This window comes from Lepidochelys kempii, chromosome 7 (genome assembly GCF_965140285.1).
Source record: "Lepidochelys kempii isolate rLepKem1 chromosome 7, rLepKem1.hap1, whole genome shotgun sequence".
Taxonomy (NCBI): Eukaryota; Metazoa; Chordata; order Testudines; family Cheloniidae; genus Lepidochelys; species Lepidochelys kempii.
The window spans coordinates 46487465-46499106 of NC_136386.1; the positions used below are offsets into that span (position 1 = coordinate 46487465).

Below are 11642 nucleotides of genomic sequence, written 5' to 3' on the forward strand. Positions count from 1 at the left end.
CTTACATTCGTCCATCGCGAGGAGAGGACCAACACCACATGACTGACTTGAGCAACAGCAAGCAAGAGAGCTGGAGTCTCAAATGTTTATTGCCGTCGGCCCATAGTGTAAATGGAGATGCAACAGGCCGAGTAAGTGGGAACAATTAATATGTCCAAGGAAGGCACTTTAACCAAAGTGGGAGTGAGGGGAGATGGGGGCGGCTCCCACCCCAGCGACAGATGCCAAGGAAGCACATGTGTAGGATCCTTTGGCTCATCTGCTCTGCATCACCCAAATTATACCCTCCACCATGCTGTTCTCACTTCAGGGGCTTGATGTGTTGGATTTAGATAATTGCAGCCAGCTCCTGCTGGCTGCCTTCCAGACAGCATTTAACACTCACAACGACTGGATCAGGCGCTCTAGGCTTCCAGCCTCGTAGGGGGGGAACAATTAAACCCACTAATCAATAGCTCGCGTCACCTTTCACTTCCCGCATCTGTTTCCTTTCCAGGTACTGAAACACTGTAATTCCTCCTGCCCGCCTCCCCTGAAGCTTCCAAGTTGCGCGGCTGGCGTTTTCGGGCAGCGCCTTGAGCAGGATTTGCAGGGACACCAGGACATCCCGAGAGGGAAATCCCGCTGCTCCAGGCCTGGGGTGGGCTGTAGGCCCTTAAGTGGGTGGAGGGAGATCCAGGTGGATGCAGTGTGCATGGCTGGCTCTCTGGTGGTGGTTATTCGGCCGTGCGGTTCTCAGGTTTTAATCGTTCCGTTTGTGTTCAAATGATCTGGGGAAGCGACGCAGCAAAAATGGTTGGTATTCGGGGTGTTAAATATATTCGGCCACATTTTCTGTTATGATCTGACCCCTTTTGCACTGCTCAGGTTGCATGGAGGGGCCAGATTCTGGCAATAAGTTAGCATCTGCAAATTACCCTGATGGAGTGGGGGATGCCTCTCAGGCATAAATACCATGGAACTGATTGCTGCACCAGCCATCCTGCAAGCCCAGCATAGGGGGACGAGCGTGTGAATACACTGACTGGGGGAGGGGTTCTGATGGAACTCTGTTCCCCTCCGTTCTTAGGGACCAAAGTGCCGTGAGTTAGAGCCAGCCTTAGACAGTGCTGACTTCCTCCAGGATCAGCGCAGACCAGCCTGCAGGATCAGGGAGCCAGACCCCAGCTCCTTGATGTCCCTCACCACTCTGCTGGCCCATGATGTATATTTTTAGGGATGAAATTTGGGAGGGGGGGCCGGAGGGGCAATTGTGCTGCAAGCTGGAATTTTGTTGTTATTTTTCCCGAGGAGTGCTACTGTTGAAATCAGCGTCAGATGTGACCAGGTTGACATCCCTTCTCAGTGTCATCGGCAGGGTGGGTGACACGGTGTCGTGTTCAGGACCGACACTAACTTTGAAATGCTAACATTTGTGCATGGTGGCAGGAAGTCGCTGGACTCCCAGTGGAGCTAGCAGTCAGTGCTCCACGGGCAGCCGAACAAGGGCTATCGGAAAGCTGAAAGGCTAGCCTAAAAATATCTGAGCAGCTGGCTTTCCGATCAGCTGGTGGGGCAATGGCAAAGGGCTCCGGGTGGTGATGGCCAGCGATGGGAGGTGGGTGAAATATTTGAAATCAGGTTGTTTGGGGGTTAATCCTAATTTTGGTCCCTGGAAGGAAAATAGACATGTGTTTAACCAGATTTAAAGAGACACTGGAACTTGAAAGCTCATCATGACTTCAAAGTCGTTTCCAACACTACCGAGTGTTTCTGCCAGTCGCTGTGGTTTGAGGATCCCTCTTTCCTGGTCTGACCCTTTTCTCTCCTTTGCTGCGGTGGGCAAGAGCTGCACAAGAGATAGGAGAAATGGAGACTAGGCCCGATTGTGAGTCCTCTCTCAAACTGAGCCGCACCTTTTGCTGCCATGGAAGTCCTGAGGCAAAAGCTTCTGCTCCAGCCCCTCCACACTGAGTAAAAGGGCCAGAGTGGGGTGAAAAGGCTCTGAAAGCCCCAGTCCGACCCCTGGGAGGATTCCCTGGCACAGGCCCTGGGGCATGCAGCTGTGAAGCTGTCCTCTGAGGACTCTCATGCAAGACCATGCAGGCTGGAGGCAGATGGGGCATGTCCAGGGCAGGGCCATGGTGCACGTAATGTGAAGACACTGAGCTGCAGTGCAGCCATAGGGCAGACGTGGGAGACTGCCTTAATTTAGGCCCCCCGAGCTGTCTAAATTATGCTGGGGCATCTGCAAGCCCCAGAGCAGCCCAGGATTGGGAGAGCACAGAGATAGCTTAGAGCCACCTTACTTGCCTGCCCTTGGGCTCAGGGTTCTGTGCTGAGCTGAGCTGTGAAAAGACGCAGCCCGGAATCACACCCAGTGGGAGTACGGCTGTGCCAATCCGGCCCTAAATGACGCTGTGACACACAAAATGCTGCCAGTAAACAAACTGCAAACACCGAGACGTTTGTTCTCTAATCTGCTTCAATTACAGTGATCAGAGGAGTCACTTGTTCCAACAGTCGGCAAAAAAAATGTAAGCAGCTCTGTAGGGCCAGATTCCCAGCTGATTACCCATTTGAAGCTGATGGCATCCCATTCCCCCTCGAAGCCTTAATTTTTGTGCCGATGGCTAACACAGCAGTGAGTTTAGGAAGTTGTGTGTTCATATTCTCTATTGGGACCATTAGACAAATCAGAAGCAGCAAACTGATGCCACGCGCAATGCCAAGGATACAGACCAAAAAAATTATAAAAGCAAGTGGAAGGGAGACTAGATTGCTCAAAGGAAGGGAATGGAACACAGCCCTTTGGCTGACTGTCCTAACAAGATGGAAAGTCATTGCAGCATTAGGAGATCAGGAGAGACTTTAGGAGACGCTCATGTCATCTGCCTTCTTGCCCTCCACGTATAATTGAAGTGATGACCACTTGTCCACACTGGTTTTGTCCCGGATCTGCTTCTGAACTGCATTAGACACAACCGTAGAAATGTGATTAACAGAATTGTCCCTGGTTGTTACACTCACCAACAGTGTGTCCTGAGATCAGAAACGTACCATTGACTTGTCTTTAGCACCTTCCAAGGGAGATCTCCCCTCTCACAGCCTTAGACCCACATCTGGGATAGTCTGGAGGCCTAACGTGTAAAAAGAGACTCATCCAAGCCAATGGAAGGCTTTGTATTGAGTTCAGTGGGCTTGGGCTGAAGACCCGTGAAAGAAAGTCTGTAGAGGCTGTTGTACCTTCTGTTCAGCTCGGAGCAGGTAGCTGGGCAGAGGGGGAGGGGTGTGGCCTGTTGTAGGACTAGGGAAATAATCATACATACAGCAACATAAGATCAGCTAGGCTCAGGGCCAGGAGTTAACAATAGCTGTTCATGGGGAGAGTGTGACAGTCAGACGGGCAGCAGAGGAGCTGTAATTAAGCAGCTTTGCTGAAGGGAAAGGTCAGAGTTCCTTTATATGGTAACTTCCTTCATGCTCCCCCTTCCCCCCGCATTAGTGTGGTTAATAGGAAAGATATCCAACTCCCTTGAGGTTTCCTAAACCTCCTGCCACTGGCATCCAGCCTGGCGCAGAGACTGATGCTAATGTGGCTCCTGGAGCCATAAGAAGAGCTGGCTCATCCTTGATTGGTTTAGAAAGCCCCTGGGTCTCAGCCAGAGGTCAGGGGTCTATTACAGGAGCAAGGAGCTTCTGTGGCCTGCAATGTGCAGGAGGTCAGACTAGATGATCATGAATGGTCCCTTCTGACCTTAGCCTAGGAGTCTGTAGGTTGTGAGTTTGGCTGTTCAGGCTGCACCTGTCCCCTTGGCCTGGCTCCGGTAGTCACCTCATGTGCTGCTGTGAATGCTGTCTCCATTGGGACTGGCTTGAACATCTATCCCCAGCTAGCCTGATCCCACGCCTGGTTCGATGCCATCAGCAGCAGCTTACGTCCTGCTTCCTTGCTGCAGTTCGCTGCAGGCTATGGTTTTGGCCTCCCCTCCCAGCAGGCTCTTGGCAGTGCAGTTTTTGCCTTTCCATTCTGAGCAAGTCAGTTACTTAGCGCCATACAAAAGTGCCCTCAAAAATATCCGGAGTAGAAAGCGCCCTGGTGGATGGTGACCGGAAAGCCATTGGAAGCCAATGGCTCTTTGGGTGATGAGTTGGGGTTCTCAGTCTAGGTCCGAATGGGCAGCTGTTCGCCTCACTAGACTCCCCATTGCAACTGGTTCTGGTGGACCCTCTTAGAGAGGCCAAGGCCAAGGAGATGGATCAGTGATGAGGCACGTTGGAGGAACTATCTGAGGGGAGCGTGTGCTGCTGCAATAGGTAGACACACGGTCTGTGTTCCACTTCTTACCACTAACCACAGGACCTAATCATGTCCCCCATTTACACTCATGGAACTCCACTTACTTCAGAGAGTTTCCCATGGCAGAAAGCCTCTGGAACAAGGGGATCAAGCCCATGGTTCACCTAGCCCACTGTCCTATCCCTGAGAGGGACCGGCAGCAGCTGCTGCAGAGGAAGGTGTAATTTGTTTCCAGAAAAGAGCGGGCGACATTGCTCCTCTCTTTTCATCCTTCCTCCCGCATCCATCTGTTTGGCTGTATGCAGGGAGCTCCTGGTTATGCTAATAGAACCTATGAGCGTATCAAGGAAGGAACATGTGTTTGAATAATACCCATTGCGGGGCACTGGAGCAGATTTTAAAGGGGGACTTTAAATGGGGAAACAAAACTCTCTTGTTGTTTGGGAAAAGACAAGTAATCTCTAAGGAGACTTCAGTTATTGCCAAAAAATCCCTATCTGTTGCAAATGGCTTTCATTCCCTAGCCCCTGTACTTGTTTGTGCACAGAGAAAGAGTTGTTTTTTTAATTTAAAAAAGGCTTAATTTGGAAGGGGGAAAATCTGTTTAAAATTAGAAGAAGGGGGAAAAAAAGAAAAGCTAACCAACAAACTGTGTTGCTCAAGGGTGGAGGACACAATGCCCGCTGTTGGCTACGGAGGGGAAAATGCTTGTTAAAAAAGCCTCAAGAAACCTCCCACTTGATTTAGTCTCAAATAATTTGTTTGAAACAAAGAATTAATGTATTTGTTGGAATGTTTCATTTGTGCCATAGGAAGACGCCATGTGCCAGGTGCCACCTCCTTCCCATGCTCCCCTTCCCCCGGCGGTTACACTGCCCACAGTCACCGTTTTCACCAGGCCTCCTTCTGCCTGCACAGCACCGGGGGAATTTGCTGCAGCCGCCTGATACAAGCACAGGGCTCTAAGTCAGTGACCTTAAGAGCACCCCGGTGCCAGATGGCAAGGGGCCCCCTGCTATTTAACAGTAAAACTCAGCTGGCCTGACCGGCTCAATACACCTCAGACTCTGTGTATTAAAAGGTGGCTTGTAATACGTCATTTGAAAAGTAGTAACAAGCTGGTCTTTAATATCGCTGTGAAATGTATGTAACAAGGCTGTACATGGACTTACAGATATGCTCTCAGATTTGTCTTTTGGAGTCCCAAGGAGGCCAGCTAGGTCTTTTACAGACAAAGGAAAATGGCCAATGCCTCTTGGGCTCAATTGGAAATCATGCCAGGTGTGGCCCAGAGTAATGGGCTCTTCATTGGCAGGAAGATCATTTATATTGTAAAACCATAGGAGACCGCAAAAAGTAACATGGTGTGGGCTCCCTTGGTGGACAGTAGACATGGAAAGTGAGTCCCCAGGAAGGCTCCCTGACTTCAAAAACAAAGAGAAACTTTGAGGGTATAAGGAACTGCTGAAAGACATTGGGGGTAACCACCACTTACGGGACAAAGGGGGAACAGCACCTTCTGAGTTCAGGAAAAGTGGATTTCTTGGGCTGGGAAGCAGGAGTCGTTGGAAATGGATCATAGGTGAGAAACAGGCTTAGACAAAGACTGTAACTTGCTGAAATTAAGCTTAAGTCATTAGAAAGCAGGCTTGGGTCGGTTTTCCTTGTCCCCATGCCTGTCTCTTCTGTTTTCCTTAGGATCCCTTCAATCTCTGTTCCTTGTTAATAAACTTATTCTTGCTTTATTACAAACCCATCTCAGGGCTGTGTACTAAACTGAAGGGTAAGATCCTCAGCCAAACTACCAGGCTGGTGTGCGTTCTGCCTCTTTGGAAGCAGTGAACTTGAGAACTTCTGGGAGGGTCCGGTGAGAAGGGCTGGGCACAGCAGGGGAGACTCGGGACTGGAAGGGCTGTTGGGGTAACCGGGCTGGGGGAAGCCATTGTGCTCTGAGCCAAAGCTGCACAGCACAGAAGCACCTGGGGTTACAGGGCGGGTGGGGACACAGCCCCTCACTGGTCTGGGTGCCCCCACAAAGCCCATGCACCTCTCCTGCCGGGGGCTGTTCAAGGGTAGGTCGGAGGTGTGCTGTCAGGATAGGAGGTGCAGATAGTTCATTCCTACATGGTGGCTATTCCCTCGTGCAGCAGCTACCTCCCCTTCATCCTGGCACCGGGCTTTGTGCTGGTTTAGAGAGGAATTCACCCTCATGGCTCCTTTGACGTGAGTGGTTTGTGCTGGTGCAGATGAGATCAGAATCAGGCCCCTCTGATATTTTGCTTGAGTGGGGGCTGAGCAGTGAGCCCAGGGGTTGGCCCCACTGAAGCGAGTGCTGATTCAATACAGTCCCTCAGCAGCCCCCTTCATCCCTGCCCCCTATGCAAACTTGGCAAGTGCTGGCAGCCATGTGGGTGAATTCCCCTCTGTGCTATGGAGGGCTACGCATCTCTCTAATCTAATCCCTATTTTAACAATGCTAACACACAGGTGAGGCAGACTGGTCTCCAGATATGCATTCGTCAGTGTTCACTGTGGCCTAGGGGCCTTGGCATGAGCTGGCACCTGGCCTGCCAGCGTCACAGTGGGTGGGGAATGGAAGGATCTTTTACAGCCTGAGGCTGCCATCATGGTGCGAGCCAGGCCTTCCCTGTCTCTGCTTTGGGCTGTGCCCAGCTGTGAAATTGACTAGGAGTGGTGAGAAATGAGAAGCAAGAGGCAACGTTGACGCTTTGCTGTCTCTTTGCTTTCGGCCTGCTTTACGTCTCTCCCCTGAAGGGCTGGTGGCTCCTTCCTTCTAGTTCCTGACAGTGGGTCAGTCAAATTGATTCTGATCGTTTCTGTAAGTCGCTCCTTGGCTATAAACAGAAACACTTTCTTCTTAATGCAGTTTTAATTCTAGAATTGAACAATTATTAGATCATTGTCCCCTATTGAGCTGTTTTGCCTCTTCTCTGCTAACGGAATCAATCGAACAGGTATTCACCACATGTGTAGGTGTATTCAGAACATGTGTAGTGAGGGGGGGACTCGGATATGCTCTGCATGTCTGTACCCCCGCCAGGCAGAGCCCAGGCATGTACGAATCCATACACACACACAAGCCATGTGTGTATGGATTAACACACCCGCACAGATCCCCACAGACCACACGCATGTGCATGTGTGAAGCTGCACTCTCGCAAATCTGTATATGTATGTAGTCAAGCGTATGTATGAAGAAAGAGCCACGTGCATTGAGAATCTGCACACTCCCACAAATCCGCACGTGTTTACAGGCACACACAGACAAAAACCACACATGTCTGAATTCACAGTTGTACCAAACCACAGCTGTATATGCATCCCTCGATGCACACACACCACACACGAATATAATACTCACCCGTCCCCCGCCCCAAAATCCCATACACAGGCTCACTTGGCCCTCATGTGCCTGTCACAAGATCACTGACACAGTACAAATATATATATATATACACACACACGGGAAAACACCAAATATCTCTGCTCAGAAACCATGGCTTCCGTTCTGTGTGATCGCTCCCCCTTGGACTCTCTGGGGCAGCTTCCACACAAAGATCTTTCTATGGTTTGTAGCACAGTCGACCAACTGACTAAACTACGCAGATAGAAGCATAAGGCTAATTGGCTCTGATCCAGCCATGGGTACATCTAGACCAGTGTCCTGTCTCTCGGGGGGGCAGCCCCAGATATAGCAGAGGAAGATATGAGAACCCTGCAGTAGCCGATGTGGGATAATCTACTCCCCATCTAGGTCTGCTCCTGGTCTCTAACAGCTAGAGATTGGCTTAAACCCTGAAGGACGCGGTTTACCATCCCTCTAAAATCGTTATCGTACTAAATCATTACTGTGCATGCACGGAGGAGACTAAAAGCAGAGCTACATGCATATGCTGCACACCCTGGCGTCCAAGCACGGAAACCACACGTGTGCTTTTTGGCACACATGCACCCCCACACAAGCCAATATGTCCCAGCATGCAGCCCTGCCCACACCTGCCTGTGCGCTCCCCTTCGGACCCGACAAAAGGCGTGCTGGCTCTAATGTACTCACCAGCACAGCTGCTCTCACGCACGCGCTTCTGGCCACTGGTACACACACACTCAGACAGCCCTGCACAACAAATACACCCATCAGGCGCGCACACCACTATACACGCTACGCCTATGCCTAGACGTACGCACATCCGTGTGGGAGTATGGCTGTACCCGCAGGAACGTGCATCGCCCAGCTAAAGATCTGGAAGGGAGACTGATGAATGCACAATCCGTCTGGAGGCCAGTCTGCGCGCTCCCACATCCTCTTGGCTCTGATCTCACCCCCTTCCCCTCCCTGCAGAAAGCTGGGGAATGCTCCTCTCTGGGGAAGGGCAGGGTCCATGTCACAGCACCCAAGGGAATGTCTGCTCTGGTGGGCGGGGCGGGGGCGCACGTCTCCTAGGGCAGGTTTCAGCCCCGACTGCTGCTGCCCCTGCCCATCCAGGAGCCTCTAAAGAGAGAATGAAACGCGAGGCCCAGTGGGGAGGGGGAATCTCAGAGCCTGACAGTCTGGGGCCAGCAGCCAGTATTCCTGGAGCCCTCCTGATGAGGCTGAGCAGAGGTGGCTTCTCCTGGGGTGGGGTCATGGGTGGGTGGGTCACTGGGGAGGTGAGGATGGCCTCGGTGGGAGGCGGGTGACATAGAGAATGGGGAACAGCGATGGAGAAAGGAGGAAAGTGTCTGACCCAGAGGGTGAGGGAGTGCAGGGGGGCAGCCAAGCAGACACCTACCTGGCCCTGGGCCCCGGGTGGATATTCCTGAGCGCCTCCAGCATCTCGGCCCTGCCCACACGCGCTCTGGAACAGTGGAGTAGGTGTAGATGGCACAGGCTGTCAGTGCCCAGCTGAGGGACCCATTCCAGGCCTGGTTCCTGGACAGTGACCGTCTGGCCAATCCCAGGGCACGTGTGGCTGTCCCAGCAACAGCCCCGGTAATTGAAATGCAGTGAGATGCTGGTGTAGAGTTGCCCCAAAGTAGGTAGCGTTGGGACCAGTGGTGGTATCCAAGGCCCTGGGGTTGGAGTGTGACCCCCCACTGCCCATCCTGCTGTCACAGCCCTAGAGCAGGCCCCTAGCAGCTCTTTCCTCCAGACGTCTGACTGTCGATCTGCTCCCTCTGCCCCTACAGGTGCTGAGCGCTTGTCCTCCTCCCCGGGCAATGGATCCCCACTGACCTCCGTGCTATAACCTCCCAGCTCCAGCTCAGCCACCTGTTGCCAATGCTCACACGCCAGAGGCCATCGCTTTGACCAGTGCTGCCTGGTGGCTCTTTCCACTCCCCAGGGGCAGGGCCATGGGGCTCTCCGTCCCCCTGTGGCTTTGGCTGCTCCCTGCCACCACATGCCTCGCCAGCAGCCCGAACCCCAGCTACAGCACAGTGGCCAAGAAGGAGATCAGCACGGAAGGGGACCTGGTCATTGGGGGGCTGTTCCCGGTGCATGAGAAAGGCATCTCCAACGAGGAGTGCGGCAAGATCAATGAGCACCGAGGGATCCAGCGCCTCGAGGCCATGCTCTTCGCCTTGGATGAGATCAACAAAGACCAGCGCATCCTGCCGGGGATCACACTGGGGGCCCACATCCTGGACACCTGCTCCAAGGACACCTACGCCCTGGAGCAGTCTCTGGATTTTGTCCGCGCCTCCCTGACCCGAGTGGATGGCTCCGAACACATCTGCCCTGACGGCTCCTACGCCATTCACGATGACGTTCCCATGGCAATCACTGGAGTCATCGGGGGCTCCTACAGTGACGTCTCCATCCAGGTACTCTGTGCACAGTGGGCAAGCTGGGGCCATGGGGATTAGAACGAGAGGGCATTGAGGCCCAGGCCACTGGAAGTAGGATCTAAGGTGACCTCTGTATGGCCAGTCTGAATCTAGCTCTGGTTGGCAGGGAGTGAATGTCATGACACTCGGCTGGCTATGTGGTATGCTACACTATGTGCAATGAGTTTGGGGGGATCTCAATCCAGATCCTAGTCACCAGGTGCTTGTATCACAAGAGCTGGTGCTCTCTGGCATAGTCTCAGTAGTGAGGCCATGGGCTAGATACCTCTTGGAGACCTAGCTGGTGGTCGCTCCAGGTCGGATTTGAAAGGGTGGGATGAGGCAGGTGTGAGGTGCAGCCATCCCTTCTGTACCTGTTTGGGGGATAAGCAGGGGTCTGAGCGTATGGGTGTGACCTCCACATCACCATCCCAGGGAATGAGCGCATGGGTGTGACCCCTGCCCACCCCCAAGGAGTGAGCGTATCTGGCTTAACCCTACCCCTGTGTCCTCCACACACACCCCCCACCTGGATCAGCCCCACACCTGGCTCTCTCATTGCCCCGGCATATGCTGATTTCATTATTGCCCACTTTACCAGTTAGAAGCTAGCCTCCTCCTGCCCCAGTGTGGGTTTGCCCCAGTTCCCATGCGTGCACACCCATACCACTCACCACCCTCCTGCCCGTACACTGGAAAGCACTGTACACATCGCAGGGAAAGAGCCACAGACATTCCTCGGTGACACCGTGCTGGCTTGGGGCCTGTCAGTTTAGCTGCAGCCTTTCCGGCCTTTTAGGAACCTAAAATGTCTCTTTGCTTGTGGGGGATCCTCCGGGCATGTCAGCCCAGGCAGAGAGGATGTGGTGTGGCACGGGGTGCAGAGGTCGCACCCTGTACGTTCAGATCCCTGGGATGGTGATGTGGCACGGGGTGCGGAGGTCACACCTTAGGACCTAGTGTGTCCTTGTAGCAGATGTGTATACACCCACATGTTGAACACCGAATGCCTTTGAACTCTCCCCAAACACAGGCCCTGCGACTTGCCCTGACCTTGTCCACACACTAGTATTTTGCAAGCCCTCTCTCCTTGCTGTGGCGGTGACATTAAACTCAGCCTAACTCAGCTCCCTGCCTGGGGGGGATGGGCTTTTGATAGCACAGCAGCCACGTTGTGCCTTCCCTGCCCCGCCACGATGTCTCCCTCTCATGGAGAGCCCCCCTTCTCCCCCCGATTCCATGCAGGCTAGTGGGGGCCTAGATCCCGAAGCGCTCAAGAGCCCGCCGCTCCCAACCACCACGGTACTTGGCTGCTGCTCCCAAGCCTCTCTGCGCTGCATTAATGCTGTAATTAATGCAAATTAATCTCTCATTATTCCATTCAAAGCCTGGCCCGGGGGGAGCAGGGAGCGTGGCTAGGTGAGCCGGCATGGCAGCCAGCCTGGTGCCAGGGCTTTGGGGCGCTGAGCCAGGCGTGCAAGAAACTGAGCCGAGTGTCTGAGCGGAGCTGGCTCCTTGCAGCAGGCCTGCGTGGGAG

The 11642-nt window shown here is 53.2% G+C and overlaps 2 protein-coding genes across 6 annotated transcripts in view; both read left to right on the forward strand.

The window, feature by feature from the left end:
• The window catches only part of ACY1 (aminoacylase 1), a 451002-nt gene that overhangs the window by 232150 nt on the left and 207210 nt on the right, over nucleotides 1-11642 (forward strand). The gene's annotated exons all lie outside the window — the stretch shown is intronic.
• GRM2 (glutamate metabotropic receptor 2) overlaps nucleotides 1-11642 on the forward strand; it is a 77486-nt gene that overhangs the window by 27296 nt on the left and 38548 nt on the right. For 2 of the 4 annotated variants that reach the window (XM_073352509.2, XM_073352506.2), the window contains exon 2: nucleotides 9467-10102. In XM_073352509.2, coding sequence (XP_073208610.2) covers nucleotides 9632-10102 — 471 coding nt within the window. In that variant the 5' untranslated portion in view covers nucleotides 9467-9631. Of the gene's footprint in view, nucleotides 1-9466; nucleotides 10103-11642 lie in introns of those variants that run through there. The other 2 variants (XM_073352508.2, XM_073352507.2) reach the window with 2 other exon arrangements.